Source organism: Labrus bergylta, chromosome 16 (genome assembly GCF_963930695.1).
Source record: "Labrus bergylta chromosome 16, fLabBer1.1, whole genome shotgun sequence".
NCBI lineage: Eukaryota > Metazoa > Chordata > Actinopteri > Labriformes > Labridae > Labrus > Labrus bergylta.
The window spans coordinates 23,451,626-23,476,725 of record NC_089210.1 but is presented as its reverse complement, the minus strand read 5'-3'; the positions used below and the strand labels follow the sequence as shown (position 1 = coordinate 23,476,725).

Below are 25,100 nucleotides of genomic sequence, written 5' to 3'. Positions count from 1 at the left end.
GCAGAAGAATGCTTGCGTACTTTGTGGTGCAGCTGTTTGGAGGGGGATTGACATTATTTCCTAATAAGATGCTTTATGTGAACATTTTATGCCTTAGAAAAAAACATCTGCTTAAATCAGATGTTGCATGCTGGTTAAGGTCAGACTGGCAGGTGAACAGACCACATGTCGTACTGTTTAACTTAAGAACACGTTGTTCCTTTGAGCTGATTACTGGATGCTGTAAACGTAACAGTAAACACAACTGCTGTTCCAACTCCTCTGCTCTGGAGACTGGAGCACACATGTTGACATATTTCTGCTTGAGAATGTGACAGGGCGGGGTATTTCTGAGAATGTGTAGACTTGACACTCATGTTGTAAGCATATTCCTGCACCATTATGTGTGTGTGTTTATGTGTGATTATGTGAGAGCGTGTTGTGTCACGCTAACACCTACAGAGAATAAAGTGACTAACAGCAGAACAAAAGAGCTCGAGTGCAATTCTCTAGAAGACTAGATTGCTCTATTGCACTTCTGGTGTATTTTGTCGGAAGCAGCTGCTCTTTTAAGAAGGAAGAAGTTGTCAGATCAGAAAATAGAAATGGTTTTCTCTGTTTGGAGCTGAAACTAGGTGTGCTGTCTCATCTAGAAAAGTAAAGATAACATGATAATACATTGAGATATGTTTGCTTTAAAGTTTCATCTAAGGCAGCATCATGTGGTGCAGTGGTTTCCTATCTGGGGTCGAGGCAGATGTCATACTTTGAAGAATTTAAGAGGAAATTAAAAAAAATAACTTGAGGCTCGAGTTGTGAAAACCAGATGACGTTAATCAAACTAAACTTGAGAGATCGAGCCATGTGATGTGTTTCACTATCTGTGATGTTAAAAACCCAAACTAGTCATTTGACTCTGTATGTGGGGAAACAAAGATACAGTCGTGATCAAAGAAAGCAAACACTTGGAAATGTCATTTCATAGAAAAATACTGCTCTTTATTATAAATTAATGAAATGTCCCTAACAATATAAATAAGTGCAAAGTCGTATCAGTCCGCTTGTTTTGTCAAATCATCTCAAAAATATCTTCAAGCATCCACAGCCAGAGGATTTGGCTGGTTAAAAGTACATCTTTATAAAAGACAGCACAAAAAACAGATTCCACTTCATTTCACTCATGTAAACCCATGAAAATAAGACACATTTGGATTCTTCTCTTTGTTTAGAAAAGACAGATATCATATTCGATGCATTCATTCGCAAGAAAATGGCAATCCTGTCTGTGCCACATAGAGAGGACCATGTCTTTTTGTTTGTTTTTGAAACATCTTTCCTCACTAACAGTGGTACTGTACTCTCAAGTAAGATCCTGTAGGATTCAGTCATGTTGGTGCTCCAACAATCTGTTGTCTATTTCAGGAAAGTTTGGCAAGAAACCCATCTCTATGAATGACACATTGAAAAAAAAAAAAAAAACTTCTTTCCATATATCATGGTCCTTAAAATTCAGATGAAAAAAAAAAAAAAGAAGAAGCCTTTTTTCCATCCAGACAACCATCAGTGTCCACTCATCTGTACTCTAAGTTTCCACTGTCTCTGAGTTTCCAGCTCACACTTGGTCAGAGACATTTTAAGAGATGCGTCTAAAATGTCAGCAAAAAAAAAAAAACGCTAGCCTGATTGTAAAAGCCAGTCCATGCTTTAATGGATGGGTGGTTTTTTGAGGCTGATGTGTGCATGAGTGTGCGCGCGCGCGTGTGTGTGTGTGTATGCAGCAGCAGCAGAGGGAACCTGTGTGTCATCAGACTGCAGACAGCTGAGTGTGAGCCTCACTTCTGTTTTCAGTAAGATGCACGTCATGAGAAGAGGGTTCTCTTTCTTTTCTGTCACCAGATTGCTGCTTTGTTCTCTTTCTTAGAATCCAAATCCAGCTACTTTTCTTTGGATATTAAAAGACATATATGCCTGCTTTACAATGAGAATAACACACATCTTGTCAGAACTCTTTAAAAAAAAAAAAACTGAACTCCTGTTCACAAGATTAATCATTAATCCCAGCGCTCTGACTGTTCACTCGGCTTCATTGTTGCCACTCGGGCACATCTCTTTTCCTCCTTAGCTGCACTGACATCAGACATTTCTACCAAGTCTTTGCCCCTTTCAAGAGCATCAGTCCAACACCTCTATATGGGAGCATCATACTCCTGGAGGAACTCCTTTAGAGGATGAGGAAGTTGGTCTCTTCTGGAGGAAATGTCCAAATGTCCATTCACTGTTTTCCTGCACAGGTGCTGCAGGGTGGATAAGCTACAGGAGAGAGGTTTGATGAGCTCCAGAGGGATCTTCTCGCCTCCGGAGTAAATGTAGTAGATACCCCCGCTGCGGGTGTTCCCTTTGCTCTGAGACATGTAGTAATGCACCAGCTTGAGGACACAGTCAAAGTGAGGAACAGACTGAATGTTCTTAGGGTCTGTTTGCAGGTAAAAAGAAGCAGAGTCACATTGGATACGCAGGTTTTTGGTGCCCGATGCAGTCTTGACACTGAGGGCAAACAGGTGCCGGTTGTCCGAGCTGTCCCTGATGAGGAACGTCCCGGTGGCCTCGGTCGCCAGCATGGCGTTGGCCTCCTTTCCGCTGATGGCGCCCCAGTAGAAGCCGCTCTCCTGCAGCTTGTGAAGCGTGCTCAGGACCATCTGGTACTGCGTCTTAGAGGTGAAAGTCTTGTAGCGCTGAGGCAGCCGCATGTTGGAGGAGTCCAAGTAGCTGCTGCTCATCGCGGAGTCAAACTTGCTGTGAGTTACCATGGCGCTGTGCCCGCTCTTTGAGGCAGCCTGGGGGAGCACAGGGCACCACACAGACCGGAGGAGATGAGGTGACGAGGTCAAACTGAGGTTCAGAGGGCTGTGGTAGAGGTGTGGTAGTGTCTGGAAATAAAACACCTGAGGAGACAAAGAGAGGAGAGTTTGAGCTCAGAGAAAGCAAGTTTGGCATGCACAACACAGGTCTGTTATACTCATGAGGAGGTTAAACTCTCCAGTGCCTACAGCTCTTTTGGAAACTACTTTTCCAGATGTAGAAGCTCTGTGCATCCTTTTAGAGTCTCTGGTGAAAAGGGAAATTGGCCCAAAGCGCTTTGAATTGGTGTCATTAAATAATAAACAAAGCTGGTTTACTCTCTTCTATGTAAGAGATTGTTTTAACCAGGGTTAAACTTCAATCCTTCATCTAAACTTTCAGCCACTTCGGGGAAACTTTTTATTGTAATCTGCCCTCAAGACTCGCCAACACGGTCAGTTCCAGTAAGGACCTCGTAATCCTCCTGATTGCGTAATTTACATGCCGGGACCGGCTTCACTAAACAAACCACGTCGCTAAGATAAACACTCTTTAACAGTCATGTAGAAACTTTGAATTTCAAGTAATGAGTAAAACAGTTAAAAAAAAAAAAAGATCCTCACCTTCAACACGTCTCCAAATGCACTCCTGTAAAAAGTAATCCAAGCAGATGTTTGTTCACAGCTGTCCTGCAGAAGTCTGTCAGGTTGAAAGCTCTTTGGAAACAGATGTTAGACTTTGTGAAGTAGTTACTTGTTCTTTTCTCGGGGTTTAGTTTTCTCTGTGCGGCTGTCCCGCTGAGCTGTGTGTTACTAGTGAAGCAGCAAGGGGAGAGGAGGGTTTATAATGAACAGACAGGCCCCGCCCCGTTCCAGGAAAGCCTCTCGCTCGCTTGGCAGATTGTCAGTAAGCAGAGGTATTATTTTTTTTTTAAAGGATTCCTGCTATGTGAAGCGCCCTCCCCCTCCCCCTCCCCCTCCCCCTCCTGTTCGCTCCAAAAATGAAGTTGAGGAGGAGTTTCAAGCATTATTTATTTACATTTAGCAACCATAGTGATTATAAGCACTTTAAACAACACATGTTTCAGACTATTATTGAGAAAATAGAAGAGCCAGCTGTAGTTTAAAATATTCACATTTCATTATATGTTCTTTCCTTTGTTGTTTAAGTTCCTCTTTAGCGTCAAAAGTGAAGTAATGATTCAGTCTTTCTTAGTAGTCAGTTTCTGAGAAATTCTCAGTGATGTTGCTCACAGGCTGAGCAGAACTTCCCCATAGAGGGCGCCACGTTTTGGGGAACTAACACATTACATAGCCTAATGAGACCTGATTTCCCAATAGAAACATCTGGTAACCAAGGGCAACCGCTTATTATTCACTCGCTGTCGTGAAGTTTTATGTTTGCTTTCCCAGCAGTGTGAATGAACATAATGTTTTATCAATTACCCTATTCAATGTGTCTTGATAGAATAGAATAGAACAGAATAGAACAGAATAGAATAGAATAGAGTAGAATAGAATAGAAGATAATAGAGTAGAATAGAAATAGATAAAAGAATCAATTATATAAAGTAGTCAAGACATAATAGAATAGAAAATAAAAGAATACAATATAATACAAAATAGTGCATTGGATAGCCTAGAGAATAAAAATCTAGAACAGAACACAACAGAGTAGAATAGTATACATGTGGTAAGGTAACAGTAACACGAGAATAAAATAAAGGTAACACGGTGTAAAACAATCACAAATATGTCTTTTATTGAGATCTTTCAACAAGATAAAGTCTCCTTCAGAATGATTTCATGATTTAAATATGAATTCAAACATTTTAAATGTTTGCGTTTAATACTCGTATTTATATTACATATTGTATTTCTAAATTGTACTTTATTTAGTTTGTTATTAAGCTGTGCTATTGTTTAACATGGACTCATACGACACATACTGTGCCAACACTGAAACAGGAACAAAACCTTTTCTAAATAAATCCACAAAGTAAACAAAACTTGATTTCCCGTCCAAAGTTTCAGTTTGAAAAATATCTTCCTCAAGTTTTTTTTTATTTTATTAACAGTAAAAACTCCAGAGTAAAGCAAAGGCTGGTTAACAGTAACAGAACGGAAATAAAGTCAGACATAGTCGTAATCATGAACCCGTTTTAACATGAGAGGTTATGAGACGGATACTGAACATGAAAAAACCCTTTAACACATCATCATTCCTGTACACGACTACATTACAGCAGCTTTTATTACGTATCTAAAAGCTGATTTTTAGCCTTCAAACTAAATGAACTCATCACAAATAATAAATGTTACTGAGTTTTGAAACAATATGCTCAAAAAGTGAAATGTATGATCAGTTCTGTTTGGGCCAATTGTCTTTGAGGAGAGCTCTGTTTCAGGTGTCTTCACTAAATTTGGTAAACTGTTCCTCCCCTGACTGTCCTCCTGACTTCACCTTTACTGTAACACTTCTTCTTTATCATTCTAACGACTTATATGTCAGCATTAGGCCGTCTAAAGGAAGTATGACTTCAGATCCTCATGTAATGCTGCTCTAATCTTTGGCAACATGTGTGTGACTGATATAGTGCTCATACCGTACACATCAGCTCTCCCTGCTGACTCAGCTATGACCTCCGTCAGCTTCAGGTGCTTATTGAGCTGTCGATTAACCCCAGGCTGGGGTAACATAATAAGTCTTTTCACTTTACAGAATATGTAATAAACCGGAAGAAAAAAGATATATAAATCTTCTGTATTAAAATGATAGTCAGTCAGTTTGTTTTGGTGCTAGTTTAACTAAACCTTGCAGAAGGAGGGGCTTGTGGGTAACGGGACTGACGCCACAGAGCCTGATGGTTTTTGGTAAAAGCCAGCTGTGTTCACAGAGGTGAGTCAGGTGTTGTCTGATTCAGACCACCAGCAGCAGGATGAGGGGGGAAGGGAAAACATTAAGACAGCCTCTTAACAGTCCACTTGTTTCCAGAAAATCTATTGTGTCATCATCGTGATGCAAGTATTTAGCATCCAAAGTCCCCCGCTGGGACCTTAATGGAAGTCAATGAAGGGAAAAGGAGCAGTTAGCTGGCTCTGGGCTGGGAGGGAGGTTATCATAGCAGCATGCTGACTTTAAACCATGTGCACTAGTATTTCCCAAAGTCAGTTACACGGCTAAAAGAGTGCGATAGAACATTGGTTCCAAACCTGGGGTCTGGGTCCCCCTAGGTGGCCACCAAACACCCAAAGGGGGCGCCAGGCTCTGTCTGCTCTGAGGTTTTTTTAACCAGATTTACACAATTCAGTTAAGACTTTTGTATAAACCTACTGGATCGTTTATACAAAGGTCTTTTGGTAAGAGTGTGTAGGCGTATCCTGTGAAGGTTTTATCAATGACACATTTAAAACTCTCAAATTTTTGTGTATGGGTCCAGGAGGGAGGCTCAGCTACAAGTAGATGGGGGGAGGGGCTCCAAGGAAAGGTTGGGAACCACTGAAAATGATGGACCTTTAAGTGCAACAAGGAGGAAGATGATTGAAAACAGAGTGCTTCAAAGACGTCAAGTCCCGTGAAACAATAATAAACAAACTGAAGACATTTTGCACTTAACCAGAGGTCAACCCACAGGTGGTTTGTGAGGCGAATGAACCAAGTGACCTGCAGCTGAGGGAGCTTTCTATTTGTTGTTGTAGCACGCTGCAGGTCAGCAGGCAAACATGTGAGACTGTTGGAAACTCTTGGTGTAAGGTTTGGCAGAAAAACGATGTGTGTGTGCGTGTGTATTTCTGTTGCTTTTATTCTAGCAGATTTACACAAGTTAAATACAAAACCAATAATGTTCTTTTTTTTTCTTGTTTCCAAGTGTTTATCCAGGCTCATTGACTTTTTCAATCCTCCAATAAGCAAAAAAAAAGGCTTCAATCAGAAAGAAGGTTAATGAGTCTATCCTTATTTACAGTGGATGAGATTAGGCCTTGCATGACAGCGCTGTTGCTCCAAACCGCTGTTTAGTGGAAAAGTCGGCTGTTTAGGTTTTCCCACACTGACTCAGAGATCTACTCGAGCGCAAAGTTCCCGTAAACCCGTTGGGCATTAGGGGAAAAGAGCCGACCTCTCGGGGGTGGGGGGGGGGGTTATTCAACAAAATATTTTTTTAGCTGAGATTTCACCCGCAAACGAGAGATCTGGACGTGTTTTGCCAATTTTATTTGAATTATTCGTGGCATTAGCAGAAACAAAGGCAGCGCTTATTGTTTGCACAGCTGAATGCAGCGAGGCCTAGGTTCTAGTTAAACCAACAACATGGGCGAGGGTTTTACATCGTTGTATCCCTCTTCTTTAGGAGAGGTTTTCTGAAAAAGGTGTTTTCTAAAATGGAACTTTAAAGAGTTTAAACAATATGATTGAAAGTGTATCGAGAGGAAACCCTGTTGTTCCTGTCAGATTTCACACACACTGATTTGAATCCGGTAAATCGCCACAGTGTTGTCGCTGCTGATGATAAAAGATATGCTCAGAGGTTCCTGGCATATCAGTCCATCTGATTCCTGTTAGCTCTCTATCACTATCTTTTAGCTTCACTTCCTCTCTCTACCTGCATGTGTCTGTGTTTTTAATGCCACTGAATGTTAGTCCACTACAGAGTATTTCCTTTCTCAGCTGTAAAATTGGTTGAGCATGATCTGGTCTGTGTGATTGCCAATCGTTTAGGACTAATTTCCTGGTAATTCTCTCTCTCTCTCTCTCTCTCTCTCTCTCTCGCTCTCTCTCTCTCTCTCTCTCTCTCTCTCTCTCTCTCTCTGTTCATTGCTGTCAATGTCGCTCTTTGTGAGCAGAGAGAGTCACCAGTGAAAAAGTGATCACAACAGAAAAGAATGAAACCACAAAAATCCCAAAGAAGCAACGCTGTCTTTCACAACTAATTCTTCAGAAAAACACAGTCACATACTCCAAGTAAGTCCTTTTGCTAAAATGTAGAAATGTGTTTTCTGTTGCCCGGAAAACAATTCAAAGTACTTAACAATGGGATGTGGAGTGACGCCAGACATTCTCTGAAGAGCAATTTGTTCACTGATTTGCATCACAGAGTATTACGGTAAATATACAGGGAAGAACCCTTTGTTTATTTATGCATTGATTTATACAGTAATATCCCTGTTAGAGGGAAGACACCATGACGTGACAGGTATAGTCAGGCGCTTTAATTGGAAGGTGTACAACTATAATTAGTGAAAGGATTGTGTCTCTTTATTTAGAGGCACACATACCGGCAACAAATTACCAGCGTAATGGAATTTGACAACTACTTAAATGAAAATAACAATCCAGTGGGCGCTGGATAGCCTAGTGGTTGTGTTGTGCGCTCCATAGTGAGAGGCTCTGGTCCTCGTCGCAGCAGCTGTGGGTTGGAATATGACCTCTGCCCTTTGCTGCACGTCATCCCCCACTCTCTCCTCCCAACATTTCCTGACTCTCTTCAGCTGTCCATTAAAGGCATAAAGGCCCAAAAATACATATAAAAAAAACACATTTGGTTTAATAAAAATATATATATTTATTATATTTATTATATATATTATATAATGTTTTTTTTCTGAGGCCCATTCCAGAGGCGTCTGGCTTATTTAACCAGCATATCGTATGTTTTTTAATGTTACATATGTGTCGATTTTGTTTGTGAAACCCTAAGTGAGATTGTGTGTGTGCTGTCTGTTGGACTGTCCTGTGAGTGAGTCTTGTAATTGTAAAATCTGCTTTATGTTTTTTTCTTTTTGAGTACCTGCTTTAGGAGTATGGATGATTTTTAGCCACTGTGCTAATCCTGGCATATTGACTTTACTAGAAACAACTCTCGACATGCTGTGAGCTTTCCAAGCTCCCGCAAAGGCAGCATACTAATACAGAGCTAGTAGTGAAAGACCCCTGGACCCTGAGTGACGCTCAAGATAAGAGCATGATGCAGACACCAACAGAGCAGCCCAGGCTTTATTCTCAACAACAACAGAAGGTTTGGACGAAAGAAGATAAATAGGCTTGCTGTCACCTTTATTTATAACTCTTTTACTGAATATAACAAACAGTGTTTTGCTGCATAAAATACCAGCCCAACTTTTACTAGCAATACAAAAAGCCAGGTCCTGATCATGTTACTCATTTAAACATGCATACTTCTTTTCTGTACGGCTTATAATAATTGTTTCTATCGTTCGCACAACGCACGTTTCTATTATTTTAATTGTAATTAGTGTGTCACTTCAAATGTTGTCGTCATTGCTAATGAGGACCTGGAAAGGTATGAAAGTTGGCACTGTAACCTAGTGTGGCATGCTGGCACTTAAACTTATCACATGTAGTCTATTTATAGCCCAGTGTATCATGCCTTCTGGGAAGAGCTAAAAGCAGAACACACAGCTATTAAGTTGTGCCTTTCACACCCACAATTCAAACATAGCTATATTTGAGAATCACACTCAGTCAACGTATGCAGGTAACCTAATTTACACCTGTGTCTGAGGTTCCTGTTATATTTATCCAAGTAATGATAAGTGGTGGGAAGGTGTATTTAAAACATTTACTGTTGTAAAAGTGTTAGAGAAAAAGCTGTAGTTACAGGAAATCAAGGTTTCAAGTAGCCATTATGCACAAAGGTTCTATTTTATTTTAACAATGTCATGGAAACACTGACTAATTAATGTCGTTGCTGGTCAACATGGAGCAAATTTAAACTTGAATTTTGTCGGTTATTCCGCAATAATGCATTGCATTTCATAAGAATGTCAAATGCTCCTTTTATGAAATCACTCGAACTTCAGCTGAACTGTTGCACATAAATGCTGCAAGTAAAAAAGTACATGTCTGACGTTAAAGCTCAAATAAACTAGTCGTACCTCAAGTTTGTAGTTACAGTCACTGAGTAAATATTCTTAGTTTCTTCGTCCCTCTGAATCAATACATATCAGCTCGAAAATGTGTCAATCCGTCTCAAAACAGCAGTAGTCTTAACACTTTAACAGTATGCCGTCACATTGCCAAGAAGCCTTTCTGAATTCATTATTTGATTCCTGATTTTATGACGCACTTTCTGGCATTGTTGAACGTTGCTCCTGCCAGCAAATGACCAACAAACTTTTCAATTCTGGGCACTGCTCCAATATTTACACAGCACCACACTGTGGTCCATTGACGGGGCCGATCCGATGCCAATTCTGCTCCTCTCAAGGTTAACAGGAGGAGGAGGGGGAGCTTTGGGAGGAGTGAGATAAACTTTATCAATTTCCAGAAGCTGTTTGCTGTCCTACGCTTCGATTTTACTGGCATAAGCTAATGAGACAATACTAAAAAATGTATAGTGATGTTGTGATGAGCTGCAACTGGAAGGGCGTGTGTGTGTCGGTTAGCAACATTTTAGCCATGTGACAATGAGCTGAGGCTATTATTGAGACAGACATCACAGGACTGAGGCCTGCACTGGAATTTCAAAACCATTTCTTTCCAAATCACATTTAGCTGACACAATGGGGCAGTGACTATTTTGTCATTCAGCGTTAACTTGTGAAAAGCAATACAGGAACAAACACAAACAGGAAAATGTGTGATTCGGTCAGTTTCATTGCACAGTCATAGCATTGAGGGAGAAGTCAAAGAAAGACGCAGAATGTCACAAGCGTCATCAGGACATCCAGTGTGTCATTATTTTCCACCGCAAGCAGAGTTACGCTACATGTGGTTGCTAAGCAAATGGCACTTCCAACTTTTACTGGAACGTTAAAGATCAAATGTTGCAGATTACAGTGTGTAAAACAGACGATCTAAGGCACAACACGTCTTACTCTTCCCTTGGGGATAGAAGATTTTAAAGCTCCTGTGAGGATTTTTGGGCTGGTTATGAAACAAACTGAAATTCATTTTAGGCAAGGCAAGGCAAGTTTATTTATGTCGCACATTTCAACAACAAGGCAATTCAAAGTGCTTCACACAAGACATCAAAAGCATCATGACTGAGGAAAGAAAAAAACATTAAAATAGAACATAAAAAAAAATCACTGAAATTATTAAATCTGAAAATATGCTCAAATAAAAATAATTCAAATGAAATTAATTGAAATAAATAAAGTAAAAATATAAAAAGAGTTAAAAATGCCTATAATAATGCCTCTTTATGAGCTACCAAAGCAAACCCGGCCGTCAGCAAAAAGATTGATAATTTCTGTAAAGTAATTATTAATGCCTGAAATTGATGTTGCAGGTATTTGTCAAAAGAAGTGATTAACATCATGCTGCAGAAATAGTCCTCCCCCCCCAAGAGATACTGCTCTGTTCTCTGGTGTGGCCAAATGAAAGTTCCTCATAGGAGATTTAAAAAATAAAAAGCCTTATTTACTTTGTGATTTAGTCATTTTAAATGTAAGGAAATTAGCTAATAAGCTTGTTTTGTAAGGAGTTACCCTCAATTTCCACATACTCCGTGTGATCTGTCGTTCACTGCCACAGTCACTGCAACAAAACCATGATGCTGACGGACAGCGCACAGAGTATGTGGAAATCGGGGGTTCGGCTAGATGAAAGCACCAAAACCACTTCCATGTTTGTAGTTCCAGCAGGCCAATTAGCATTTTTGAATTAGTCTAGAATATCTCAGTTCATTTTTAATCTCCAAAGATGTTATCAACCGTTACAGTCAAAAATGCGTCTTGATGCTTTGATTAATCAAACACACAAAATATGTGTGATAGTCTGGCAGACAAGATAGCAAGTTAGACAGTTTAATAATAAGGCCCTTTGTTGAAGGTATTTGATGTTTTGGGAGGACGTGATTTAGTTGCCAACCATTTGTCCGTTACATAAAATTCAGTCCAGTCTGTATAATACTGACAAATAGCAGCTTCAGAAAGTTCCCCAGAACCAGCCACCTTCTTGGTTGTTTATTTAACTGGGCTTTGGCCTTGTACCCCATATTGTTTGTTTTGCATTCACTGACTTTGTTTCCTCCTCTCTAGTTCCTTGCTTACGTTGCACTCACTCTCTGATGTTTGTCGCTTTTGACAAAAGCGTCTGCTAAGTGATTGTACATTTGTAGATCGCAGATTGATCTTACTTTAGGCTATGGTAGCTTAGCATACACTGAAAACAGCAATCTTGGCTCTGTACAAAAGTAACCAAGTTCACCTAGAAGCACCTCTAAAAAATACTTGGAGAGAATCAGTTGCCATGCAAACAAGAAAATACTTTTTGCCTGATGTCTTTCCCACAATGTCAAACTCTGCTCTTTAGTATGCTTTACACTATATGAGTCATATGCAAACGAGTTGGAAAACTGAATAACACCCTGAAGGAAACCCTCATTTTGCAGGATTAAATTCTGCACCTCTTTGATGTCTGCATTTTTCCACTGAAATAAACACATGAGGTCATACTGTACTTCATGGCGGTGCGGGCTACAACTGGAGACTGCACATCTGCCACCTTCCCTGAAATGTCTAGATCATGATCAACTGCTGCCTCCAACATTCAGATTGCATCATGGCATATAATATGATTGATCTGAAGCTGCCGGCCTATCCGGGCTCAGCCTGCCACTGTCGCCACCATCCGTTTATCAGTATCAAATGTTTGGAGACAAAGGCGGCCAATGACATAATCGGGATCTTCAGAATGGACTTTGTTTCCCACAAACCCCCAGAATAGCTGGCTGATGTCATTGGGCAGATGGTAATAAATCTGTCTGCACTGTAATAGCAGGTTGGCTGAGAGATGCTGTGAGCCGAGAACAACTTATTTAAATGCACTCAAGTGAAGGTGCCTGCCTTCAATCCTTACAGTCTCTGCAAGGAGCAAACACACATGCAGATGCATGCAAGGATGTACATGCAAAAAGAATAATGCACAAGTTATCCATGTGTGCCTTTACTCGTGAACACATGCAAATGCAGACATGCATACTTCCCCTGCAACACACTAGTAGTAACTTGATCCTGAGCTGTGCCAGTAAGTCTGACATTTCCGGATAGATTCAGTGTGTACGTGCGTTGTTCAAACATTGGGTTTTGTGGTTACTGTCCAGATAAGAGAGCTGATACTGGTCTGTGATATGTGCCAGGAAGAGGACAGGGACATTTCATTGGATCACAGTGAATTTACATGGGAACATTTGCTTGAAGAGTTGATAGCAAATCCCCTTTTCCTGCATGCTCCCCATTGTCTAAAAGGCCTGACTCAGCCACAGATGTTTGAGGATAGTACCCAGGATGCATCAGTCACCCAGAGGAAAGCTTTGATGCTGGCTTTTCTCCTCTTTCAGTAAATGATTCCATATGCGTGTATGACGGGGCCTTAGGTGACCTTGCACGAAATGTCTTCATGGTAGACACAATGAAGTCATATTAAGGGACTATAAACCATGGGGAGGACTGAATGAGGCCTTTTGTTGCCGAGCAGGTGCGTTCATGTTCAGATATAGTTTGTACAGGAGAGAGCTTTCATCTTCTCAGCCATCATCTGTGTTTGCTTTTTAGATTGCCTCTAATAAAGCTGCAGCTGCATTATCAGTCATACATTTACCTTTTATCCTTTACAGCTCTGTTCCCTTAGTTTGTTTCTTTTTCCTGCATTAAGTCAAATTCTCTCTGTCTAGCTGTTTAAAATACACACAGAATTGCAGGACATCCTGCCCACTGATGTCTTCCTGAGTTTCTTATGTCACATATGTACATTACAGCATGAAGTTTTCCCTGATGAATGGGAGGGAGGGGGGGGTCTCATGAGGCATGACATGATGTTAAAAAAGACTCTCGGAAAGTCAAGTTTGCAGACGGTGCAGCAGAGTTGGACGCTATATTATCAGTTTTTGCCTTTTCATTAGTGATACGTGAAGTTAGACAGATTCACAGTATCCACAAACAAGTGAAAAAGAAAAGACTGGCGAGCAGAAAAGAAACTGAAGCACTTTCAAATGCATGAGGGTCACACCGGTCCCACACTAGTCGTATGATATAAACCAGGGTTTCCCAAACATTTCAGGTCGGGTCGTTCAGTCCACCAAAGATCCCACCGAACCTCCATGACATGAGAGCTCAGGAGCTCCCAGGAAATGATGTGGTTAGTGACTAAGATTTACAGATAGCGACATGCAGTAATATGATGTGACTGCACATCATTCACATCATGGAAGGAATCATTACTCTCAGTGTCTCACGACCCTTCAGGGGGGTCCTGACCCCCATTTTGGGAACCACTGACATTAACATCACTCCTGCTTGCTCACGGTGCATTTTCCTGAATATTTCCTGCTGCATTCACACGTCGGCTCCCCCAGACTTCATGCAGTCATTTTAACAGAAAAAAAAAGTCAGGGTGAAAAGATTCTGCCATTTGTATTCAAACATTCAGCTCCCCCCTTTCATGAACTTTTCAGAACTATTGTGCATGTGTTGAAACTCCTACACTTTTTAGGGTCATGGCATCTGCAAAACGCAGTTCATTGTCTCTGAGGGACCAAACAGAGGCAGCTCCAGTCTCAAAACAACAGCCTCTCCTCCATATTTCAGATCTGGATTCTGATTGCAAACTTCACACAGAGAAGCTCAAAGGGCCTTTAAAGGCTGCTGCTTTTCGTGTTTTCTAAGGGGGCTTTATTCTCATTGATAACAAAAAATTAAGAGTGCTGCAGAGATCAGAAAAGCGCACTGTAGGCCTCTTTCTTTTCAAGGCATTTCCTTTAGACCCCTTCTAGCTGGGCACTCCCTGTAGACAGGAAATTCTCCTGGAGTCGCTCCAGACCACAGCCTCCTTTTCCTCCTTTTTTCCCGGTTTTAGTCAAAAAAAACTTGGAATGAGGCTACAGTCTGTCCCCACCTTCGACCTGCATGTAAACAAACAACCCCGCCTGTTCCAGAAATCCCTCCAGCTAATCAGCTCATGCAAAATGTTCTCACGTGAGATTCCTGCAGCATGCCTGTAAAGCTGCAACCAACAAGAGATGATACATGAGATTAAACGTAAAAAAAAAAAGAAAAATCCCACAAACAGAAATGTGCTTCTTTTCACATCACGTTCAAAAAACAAGACTTGAGTTTCCCAGAATGAGAGCCACCCACAGTTCAATGAATGTGCAGAAAACATATCCCACAGTGCCATTTTCCCACTGGGACAAACAACCTTCTGTGTGGTTTCACACACCATTCTTGATTACCCAGCATCAGCAAGTTCACAACCGAAAAAAAATATGTACACAAGAAGAAATGAAGTTGACTCTTCTTTCCCGTAAATCAAATTGATATGGCACTCAGACAGCGTCTATCTCTCAACTCAATTCCATTCAGTCAAATTCAATTCCTTGGCCTGATTACATTCAGGAACAAATACTCAACTTTAAACTTGTAGCGGCTGCATCATTTCTCAGAATGTCGGGAATTGTTTTTACCGTTGAAACATTTTTAGTAACTTTTATCGTCTTCACATGAGTTCTTATCATAAAAAGGAACTGGGTCATCAAACTTAGGGTGCTATACTTAAACTAGAGATAAGGTAACAGGTGGTGTAATTAGCTTGTTGGTTTTCACACCATTTCCTCAACACTTCTCGTATCTGGGTTATTGTGTCAACTGTAGCAGGGGTTCCTTCAATTTTTATATTACTGCAGCAGACAGGGAAGTTATTTAAATTAAACAAATTTAAACAAATTTACACAAAAGTAAACATGCATTCTGCAGACATGTACTTTCTCCAATTTTTATTAGCTGGCAAAAAGTTCTGTTGCATAAGAGTATTTTTTTGTAAAGCTCTTTAAAGTGGATTTTTTTTTTAGCAGGAATTTGTATGGAAGCGATTTTCAAACCTGCACAATATTAAAGTGTCCTGAGTTATATTGCTTTCCACTATCTCAACCTCACTCTCTCCATCTTGTTTACACACAATACTGAGATGCTGTGATAGACTGTAAAGTTTGTATTTGCATGGTTATATGAGCATGAGAGCTGAGAGCAAAGAGAGATATATAAGAAGGAGGGAGATAGCGGAATGGGGGGGGTTAGTGAAAGGCTTTGTTGTGGCTCTTTTTTAAACTCCCCTTCTCAGAAATCCTGCCCCGAGGATACGTTCAAGTGTCCCTCTGCAGAGCAGCAGATTCCTTGAGCGATTCAAGCAGGATTTGTTCTTCCAGGAAAAAAAAACAATGCGTCTGTCAACAGAGCACCTGAGGTGAATGTGAGCCTTAAATCACAGCAATAAACAGAATCTTAAAAGATTGTGGAGGAGAAGTTCAACTTGGCTCCTGTCTGTCTGTGGTTCTTTTGTTTGTGCAGAAAAATGACAGGAGTGCTTTTTTTCTGACAGCTCGTCTTTTTGTCATTGCCTAAGAATTATGACAACTCACATGATTGACAGCCTACGTAACCCCAGAACATGAATTTCTGAGCTCCACCCTTTTATTTTTGCATAAACTTGTATGCAAAACTGAAAACCAAGAAAACCTGTCGAAGCAAATTCTGTGCAGCGGTGAACTGGTTTGCACCCGGCTGCGTTGATCTTAGATATGCGTGACAGTGTTTGTGTGTAACATTCTTGAAACCCTACCAGAAAGGGCCCTCCTCATGCCATCTGAGGTCAGGTCCAGACACCATGGGGTGGACCCTTCTCTCACCGCGGTGGGCTGAGGGGCAGGGGGAGGCTTTCAGCGCTTCTGGGAAACAGTCTGGGCCTAATTGGAGCCTGACTGGCCTCACATGTCTCCACTTACTGGAGGAGACGGAGGATCCCGCCGCCTGGCCTATGAGAGCTGCTGTAGACCCAGGCCTTTCCCTCCTCATCAGCATAACCACAGAGGAGAGAATTCACAAAGCTGGCCTGACTTGACAGAATGACTGAGTACTGTGGTCTGCTGTGTTTTCAGGTAGGCAGTACTGAGCTGTTCCACAAAATATTTGACCTTGATAAACCTCCTCTGTACAGTTTGTTCCAAGGATCTACTTTCTGTACAGTACATGAACCCTCCCCCTTTTGTTCCCTTCCACTGTACAGCATATCATGTTCACATTCTGACACACAAACCTTGACTTCACCAGAAAGGCGTAGTGAGAAGCATGAGAAGTGAAGAGCAGCACACACTGTTACTGTTTCACCTCAACCACCACACATCACATTCTCAACTCTTTTTTTTTTTTTTTCTTCACTCGCTGTGGCAACGCGCCTCTCCATTTCCCATCATTCACGGTCACCTCCTTGGCCTTGCTCAGTAAATCTCAAAAAAAGGACATTATCATCCTGCCGTGTAAATATTGTTTGACTCCAGTTGTGCAGAAAGGATTGTGTGCAATCTCTCATCTACTTTGTTTTCTCAACAAAACTCAAATATCACAGTGCACAATGCAAGGCAGGAATCATGTTTAGCTAACATTTTACCCTTATGTTTTTTCAATTCACATCTGGAAGACATTTTTCATAATTTGCACCCATATTCCCGTCTACATGATGCATGTTGTGGCTCAGAAGAATATAATAAAGGAAAGCACCTTATCATTTCACCATGACTTTGGGCATAATTTACTGATTTTTCATCTTTCCCAGATTAAAGGGCTTTTGAAATCTCGTTGGTCTTCTTGCATTTGGCTGCTCAAATAAACACGTTTCAACTTGTATAAAGTCAGGTATTCAGAAGCCCTGGGACAGAATGGTAGGTTTTACTGCATCACTGTACTTACTGTTACCTGCTTTGGCCGCTGGAACCTCACTCATACATGTGGCAGAGCTGTGTGGCAGTTTGTGTGCACTGAGGTTCAGGCTAAAAGTGTTTCTGCAAATTAAATGTGAACCTGAACTTCTCATTTTCTACAAGTTAAATCGTAAAAGGAGCACTTTAGCAAATTTGGGTTGAGTGTTGCTATTTCTGTTTAGATTAGAGTTCATGTGAGGAGGTTTGAAACAGGCTGAAATGAATAGTAATTCCTCTGAAAGACCTACAAATACAAACAAGAGCAACAAGACTGACTATATTCAAAAGCTGTAAGTGTTGCCGTGGGATAGGTGTCAGACAAGACGATTTACAGCATGCTGCAAGAAACAGCCTTTGTTTCATTCTCCAAAGCAAATGTTCACAATGACTGATACGCTTGACTGTTAGAAGAAAGCAGGATGAGTTTTGTTTTGTCAGAAAACATTACCTATACTGTACATGTACAGGACAAGATCAGCAAAGAAATAAGCTGTACCTTTGGTTTGTGTCGATTGTGGCGCCCCCCTATGTACAAGGGACATAGGGGGGCGCCACAATCGACACAAACCAAAGGTTCCTCACAGGAGCTGTAATTTAAAAGTAAAGCTGAATGAAACAAGAATGTTTAAAATGTAAGCCAGTGCTGCAACCTAATCAGTCCCTCATGTGTTATTATTATAAATAGGCCTTTATAGGCTCAGTTGGCAGAGTCGTTGCCTCTCAACCGGAAGGTCGAGGGTTCGATCCCCAGCTGGGCAACATGTCCGACGTGTCCTTGGGCAAGACACTTAACCCTGAATTGCTCCTGCTGCTTCTGTGGTGGTGTATGAATGTGATTAGTTACTTCTGATGGATGATATTACATAGTGACCCAACCGTCGGTGTGTGACATGTGGTGTAAAAGTGCTTCGAGTAGTCGGAAGACTAGAAAAGCGCTATATAAGCTCAAATCCATTTACCATTTACCAATCCATTTATGACAACAATCAGTGTTTGTTTCATATTTCTTAAAGTGGTGTCTACTTATGTCTATATGGAACTAAAAGATGAAGGTAGAAATATGTTATCAACATCCTCACAAGCTTGAATAAAGGACAATATGTAATCATATAGTGATTTCATTCAGCCCATTTTTAAGTGTCAACATCAGGAGTCATTATCAGAAATCTAAAGATGGATGTAAATACACGCAATATTTCTGTCTTGGGTGTTGAAAACTGAAAATGTGCCCTGGTGTTTGAAGCCTGCCTTGTCCATTGAGAAAAAGTCATTTCTATTGATTGCTTTTCCAGGCATCATTTAATATGATACATATTCACTTGTAAATATCGACCTTTCCCCGCCGCCCCAACTGTTGTGCCATGAATACTTTCAAAGTGAGCTTGTGAAAAGGTATGAAACGTTCTAAAGCTGTAAATAAAGGTTGGATTTAAAACAGAATCAGGGCTCTTTTTTATGGATGGTAAATGTGGTTGGAATAAAGCAGACTTTGGAGTTTGTGTGCTCAGTTGAAACAAAGAGGGACTAATTGAATTTCAAGGCCGCCCTCCAGTGGAAGTAGTATTCAGTATTCATGGACATGAAGCCAACTGGCTTGACTTAACCTATTATTTTATTAGTGATTGATTTAGCAAGACTGTAATTCAGCTGTAATTAATAAGCAACATAAGAATGCACGCTTAATCTCCTCCTCTGCACTGCTGGTTTCCTTTCAGTCCTTATCATATACTGCCACCTGCTGGAGCAAAGCTGCTACTTCCACATGATTTCACAAATTGTTCACATGCAGTTCAGTAACAGACATTCAGAGCCAGTTTTGTGGCAAATTCGTCTTTATTTGAGCTTGATTAAATGGTAATGGTAGAAACCTCAAATCAAACATTATCAACTGAATAACAAAAGAAAATGGCACAACTAATAAGAAAACAAAATGAAGACAACATACCCACTATACATCTAAGTATGTACAACTTTGATAAATAAAGCAATACTGTCTAGAATTATGATTGTTTTGCATTTTTGCCTATTTCTCTAGGAACAGTGCGCTGAGAGGAGCAGCCGGGAGAAGAACCAGGAAGCAGGAGAGGCAGGGAGCGAGGAACATGATCAGGAGGCACACAGAAGAAAAGAGACGACAAAGGATATAAGTAGAAAAGACAACTGCTTGATGCAGACTCCAATGCATTTTTCAAAGTTGTACCTCGACACTGTTTTAGCCGTTTGATGAGTTCACACTTTACTGCATCAGCGTGACCAGTCCTGGCAGCTATTCTGCCCTCCATACAGCGCTACACAGTCCTCATACACCCAGTAGTTCTGTTTGTTTCACATCACACTTTGGATCCTGAGACGGGGGGGGGGGGGGGGAACAGCCCATTCTGCTACACACATTGCTTCAATGAAAAACGTATTCATTGTGCTGCTTTAAAGCTTCTGAAACATGACATATATAACGCTTTATACATAACCTGAAACAGGAAGTACTGTACACGATCAATGAGGTTTGACTGGAGCCCAAAATGAAATATGATTTGTTTTACCAGTAAAAAGGTAACACTGTACAAAGAAGAACAAATATGTTAAAGGCAGGAAATAAAGATTGAATGTAGGGAAAATAAACTCTGAAAATGACTGTCACCAACCAGCAGCCTTTCTCATCACATTTCATCCAGAGCGCCAGGCACTGTGCAGCAGAAACTAACAATTCAGTTGCTCTCTGCGTGATGCAGTCATAGAAAGTGGTCTTGTGTTTAAGACGAGGCGAGAGCAAGAGACAAATGTAAGGGTAGAAAAGGGGGCCAAAAGTTGCTGCTTCTTTAGACATACTAAAAAAAAAAGCCTGGTTTGATAATCACACATCTCTTTAAAGGACTCTGATCCCCAGGATGCACCTCCAGGACAATCAGGAAATGAGCAGTGAGAGCCAGATCCATCACCGAGACTTTTTCCAGACAAAGCAGAGACCTCCTTCATCTGCAGCCGTGTGTCCCCACGGTGCAGCTTCACATTTACAAAAACAAAGTTCAGTGTGGGACACAGAAGAGGCTTTCATTCCTCACATGGCTGTCGTGTTATGATATATATCCAAGTCAACGTGGACATTGAAAGCTTTTAGATCTTTGTAACAATCTCCTGAGTGGCAACTTGATTTCAACAGAAAACCTTTTGTTCCTTTTTTGGTTTTTCTACTTTTCTATAAAATAGCTAACAGTTGGCAAAGCAGACCCTCCCCCCCCCTACAGATTTAGTTGCAAGAATTTGTTTTTTTTTTACAAAAGCACACAGACAAAAAAAAATCTCCAGAGGAATAAACAGTAAAGCTGTAAAAATAGACACGTACTACCCTAACATATTAAAGCACATAAGAAAAGGTCTTTTCTGTTCTTTCAGAAAGCGAGGAATATTTTGGTTGGGGTGCCACACTCGGTCAGACCTGCTGAGTTTTAACGATGTGTGCAATGGGGGACAGCATGAGTGTATGCATGTATGTGTGTTTTTAAAGCGTCTTCGGAAGAGATTTTGCCGAGTTACACAGCAAGAATCTCTTTTGACCTCGTAGAGAGAGAGAGACAGAGAGCACACACAAAGCTGAGAGAGAAACAGAGAGACATTCAGAGAGGAGGTTAGAGGGGGTTTTCACCCTGACTCTTATCTAGAGACCCCAGCATGCTTCCTGTTTTTCTGGCCTGTAAAAGTCCAAAAGCCAGGTCAAATTTGTATCCTAGAGAGAATCCCCTGGAGAGATCTCAACCGTGGCCTCTGCACAGGCCCAGACAGGGCGAGCAGATATCCGGAACCCCTCGCTCTGTCAAGTGCAACGTCTGGAGAGTCGAGCAGCTTTAGTGCCTCTTCATGGACGACACCCTCTTCTTCCTGGCTGCCAGCATCTCGTAGAAGGGATCCCTGCTGATGGCAGCTCTGTGGGCAGATGCAGAGGAAAATGTCAGGGGGCACTGGTCGCACTGGTTACAACGCTGTGGCACTTCTAAGTACCTCAGCAACACCTTAAATTAGCATGCGTCTTCACAGAAAGAGAGAGAGAGTTTTTGACTCTGTGCCTGTTTTTGTTGTAAATGTGTTTTTCTGAGGTCTATTCTAAGTCAATGGAAAAAAGATGGCTGTTCTCTGTATGCCTTAAATATAATGTCACAATAGACATCAATGTTACTTTTCATACCTGACAAAAATAACTGGTTGGGGTTGACGACTGCCCACACCTTCCCAACTCCTTACAACTGCTATGCATTGTATTTATGCATGTTTGCTGTTTGACATTTTATTGAAAGGTAAAATGCTCCCTCTCTTACCATAGCAGTCTAAAATGTGAATGTTCTTGAACAACCTTTTCTAATGCATAAAATACACTTTGACATGCTTGGAGTTTTTAAGCAATAATATGAAATACATGAGTGTCACAGGAAATAACAGAGTATTTTAAAGAGAGAATCTACTGAGTGACCCCCTTGAATGACAAGAAAGTGGGCAGTCACTCAACCTCAATGTTGCCCTGGTAACCGCGACTCAGTACTCCTCCAGTGTGGACCTTGCTTCTTGGGGTCATTCATCCCTAAACTAAGAGCGGTCCACTTGTGATTAGATTACCCAGGGTGCATTGTGATGAGCATGACCATTGAGAAGCATAATGATATAAGTGCTAACTGCAGCAGTCTCACTTAGTGCTATCTCTATCGTTTGTTTAGAACTAATCTTGGAATTCATGTGTTAAGTTGGAGCGTAAAAACAATCTGCAATGATAAACCTTAGCTTTATTTATTTATATTGTCTTTATTTTTTTGCTTAAGAACTGATCGACATTCAGCCATTTTTTTCCCTCCATTTTCTAAATCTAAAAGCTGTTGTATACTAAATGGATTGGCATCTAAAGCAGGAAAAAATTGTCATTAATAATTCTCAAGATACAACCATACAAACTCTGTAGAGATATACGATTCCATGGCAAAAACGTCCATTAGTCTGCTTTCAAGGCTCCAGAGACAGTTATTTCTACCTCCATGGGTTCAGTAGGTGTGTAAGATAGTAATAAGCCAAAATGTCATCAAGTATAAAATTAAATGAAAAAGGTTCAAGTTGCCCTTAAATTATGGGAGCTGTAGTTCTGACAATTTAGCATGATCATCACCCACTCCAAGGTTTGACAAAGAGTAATAATAGAAGGACTCTTAGCTTTAATTCAACAGGGATTATAACTTTTAAGGTGACAAACAAACCCTGTACCATATAACACCTAAAAAAAATAATTTACTTGATGCTGTTCATCCATTCATCTTTTTCCTCTGCAGTGGGGGCGGAGATCCGGTAGAAAGTGTGGTTACCCTCGACAACACGTCCGTCAGCCTCAGTCTTACATGCCTTTATCACCTGATCCTTGTTGTCAGGAATAAAAAGCTCAAAGCAATTCTGTGAAGCAAAAAGAGGATGGAGATTAGAAACGACAAAAAGGTAAATGTCTTCATGAAAAATATACTGTAGTATTTCAACAATATGATTGTGTCATTTAAGTCAATCTATGTATTTGACATCATTAAATGTTATTACATAACTGAGTTTAAATGTTCATAAATATAAATACCTGTCAAGCTAATTCCTAAATACCAGTACACCTCTGACTAGCTGTAATACCACAATGAACCAGTAGGGGGAGTTAAAACTTACAGGTTTCTTATCTTCCACCTCTTTGATGCTCAGGTTCTCCAGTGGGATGATTCCTCTTGGTTCTTTGTCCTGTACAAGTATAAAGAACATAAATAACAGGAGAAGATGGAGCTCCTTTTTCACCATAATTTATGGGTTTTTTTTAGCAGTACTCACTGTGGTGTACTCAAAGTAATACAGACAGTTGTCTGTGAGGATGAACCACCTCCTCTTCCAGGTTTTCACTCGTCCCCCTGAGGAGCAAAGAGCCAGTGTTAGAGAAACTTGGCAAGAGAAAGACAGAGAAACGAGGACCGAAGCTTCGGGTCGAGCAGCAGACAGGCAGACAGATGTACGGGCAGACAGACAGATGACGGCTCCAGAGGACTCCTGTTACCCAGAACATAATGATATTCACCTTTAACCACCAATGCACCATGCGCTCACCATCACCACAGCTGCAAAGCCCTTAGTAGTTTGTTTTTTTTACAGTATAACCCTAAATTGCATCTCCTGTTTTATGTGTCAATTCAAGGACTTTTAGCTAATTGCAGTCAATGTGAAGATGCTATACGATAAAGCTGCATGCCTCATTAAAATGTCTCGGTGTCTGGAAACTCTATAATCGCTGACTCAGAGTAATAAGCCTGGAAGGCCAGGATCGATAGACAGGATACAGATCTATGTGCTTTGCACTCACTGAATTTAATGAACTACCAAATGAAGTTACTAGAATACAGCTTTAAATGTGGAAAGAAAGTACTCCAATGAGTATCATAGGGCTGAAGGTGGAGAGGAGAGGGTGGCTGAGGATTAAGCTGTCTTACAAGGGATCGCTGGTTAACTCTGTGCTCACTGATCTGTAGCTGACCTCTCACCCCCTTTGTCACCCATACTTCCTGTGAGGGGTAACCTGATCACAGGAACAGATGGCAGCCTCGCTCTGGGAGGATGAGATGCCAACAAACAGGGGGGCGGGAGGCCTGGGGCTATGCTCAGCTTCTCTACAGGCATCTCAGACTTAAATTTCCTGTTTTGGCTTTGTTAAAAGACTTCTCAGTCATATGGAAGCAGCGTCCAGTGAGTACGGGAATGACATAAAGAGCTAAGCCTCGTCTAGACTTTAGGCTTAACCACCACCAATGTTAGTAAAAAGCTGTATGTTGAAACCCATCTACCAGGAGAGAGGAGGCTTTGAGGATACAGACACTTAGAACACACTTTCATTATCATATAACAGCACCAGCACTGTATATGATATCCCATCATATCACAGACATCATGATAGGTCAAACACTTCACTCTTTGCTTGTTGTAATCTACAGACGCCATCAAACCATGTCACTCGACAGGCAGAGATGTAGAGACCCTCTCCACATATCCACTCGTCAGTGTGCAGTGACAAAAAAGCAGACGAACAGAAAACACAAACGGAATGGCAGAATCACACGGCTGAGGGCTGGCCCGACAGTTGATTGGGTTGGTTGGAGGATTGTGCTTTAGTGGTCTTGTCAGTTCCTGTCTCTCCAAGAAATAGAGATGACCTCCTCCTGTGCAAGAATGTCTGGGACGAGGCAGGACGTCCCAGCAGATTGTTGCAGAGGTGTGCGGGCCGTGCTACAGCCGGAGTGGAGCTGAGTGGAGGGAGGCCTCCTTGCAAGAAGGGACTGTGGGAGGCTGGGCGAGTAGAGGTTTATTTTTAATACTGAATAACTCCTTGGGAATTAATGCCTTTTTTAACCATTATAAAAGGTTTTTAATTTTAATAGGAAAGGCATTAATGACTAGAACACACAGTCAAAACCATGTGTACTTTGAATAAATGTTCACATGCTTGATTTCCTTTTGGCACACTTGTCTGCCCACACCTCTCTCCCACAGTTTGGTCCAGTCCAGTTCAGCACCACACCCGGCTGCAGTC

At 41.1% G+C, this 25,100-nt stretch overlaps 2 protein-coding genes across 5 annotated transcripts in view; both read right to left on the bottom strand.

The window, feature by feature from the left end:
- Window positions 1-956: 956 nt before the first annotated feature.
- On the bottom strand, window positions 957-3,642 carry socs3a (suppressor of cytokine signaling 3a). Its single transcript, XM_020647724.3, has 2 exons — window positions 3,441-3,642; window positions 957-2,921 (listed from the first exon to the last, which is right to left on the bottom strand). Exon 2 carries the CDS (start codon window positions 2,784-2,786, stop codon window positions 2,166-2,168), a length of 621 nt encoding a protein of 206 aa, XP_020503380.1. The 5' UTR covers window positions 2,787-2,921; window positions 3,441-3,642; the 3' UTR covers window positions 957-2,165.
- Window positions 3,643-19,341: 15,699 nt separating this feature from the next.
- The window catches only part of cyth1a (cytohesin 1a), a 41,708-nt gene continuing 35,949 nt past the window's right edge, over window positions 19,342-25,100 (bottom strand). For 3 of the 4 annotated variants that reach the window (XM_020646996.3, XM_020646987.3, XM_065964712.1), the window contains exons 10-13: window positions 23,357-23,435; window positions 23,201-23,269; window positions 22,791-22,945; window positions 19,342-21,445 (exon numbers count right to left, since the gene is read on the bottom strand). In XM_020646996.3, the coding sequence (XP_020502652.1) occupies window positions 21,367-21,445; window positions 22,791-22,945; window positions 23,201-23,269; window positions 23,357-23,435 (382 nt within the window). In that variant the 3' untranslated portion in view covers window positions 19,342-21,366. The remainder of the gene's footprint in view (window positions 21,446-22,790; window positions 22,946-23,200; window positions 23,270-23,356; window positions 23,436-25,100) is intronic. The other variant, XM_020646979.3, reaches the window with a different exon arrangement.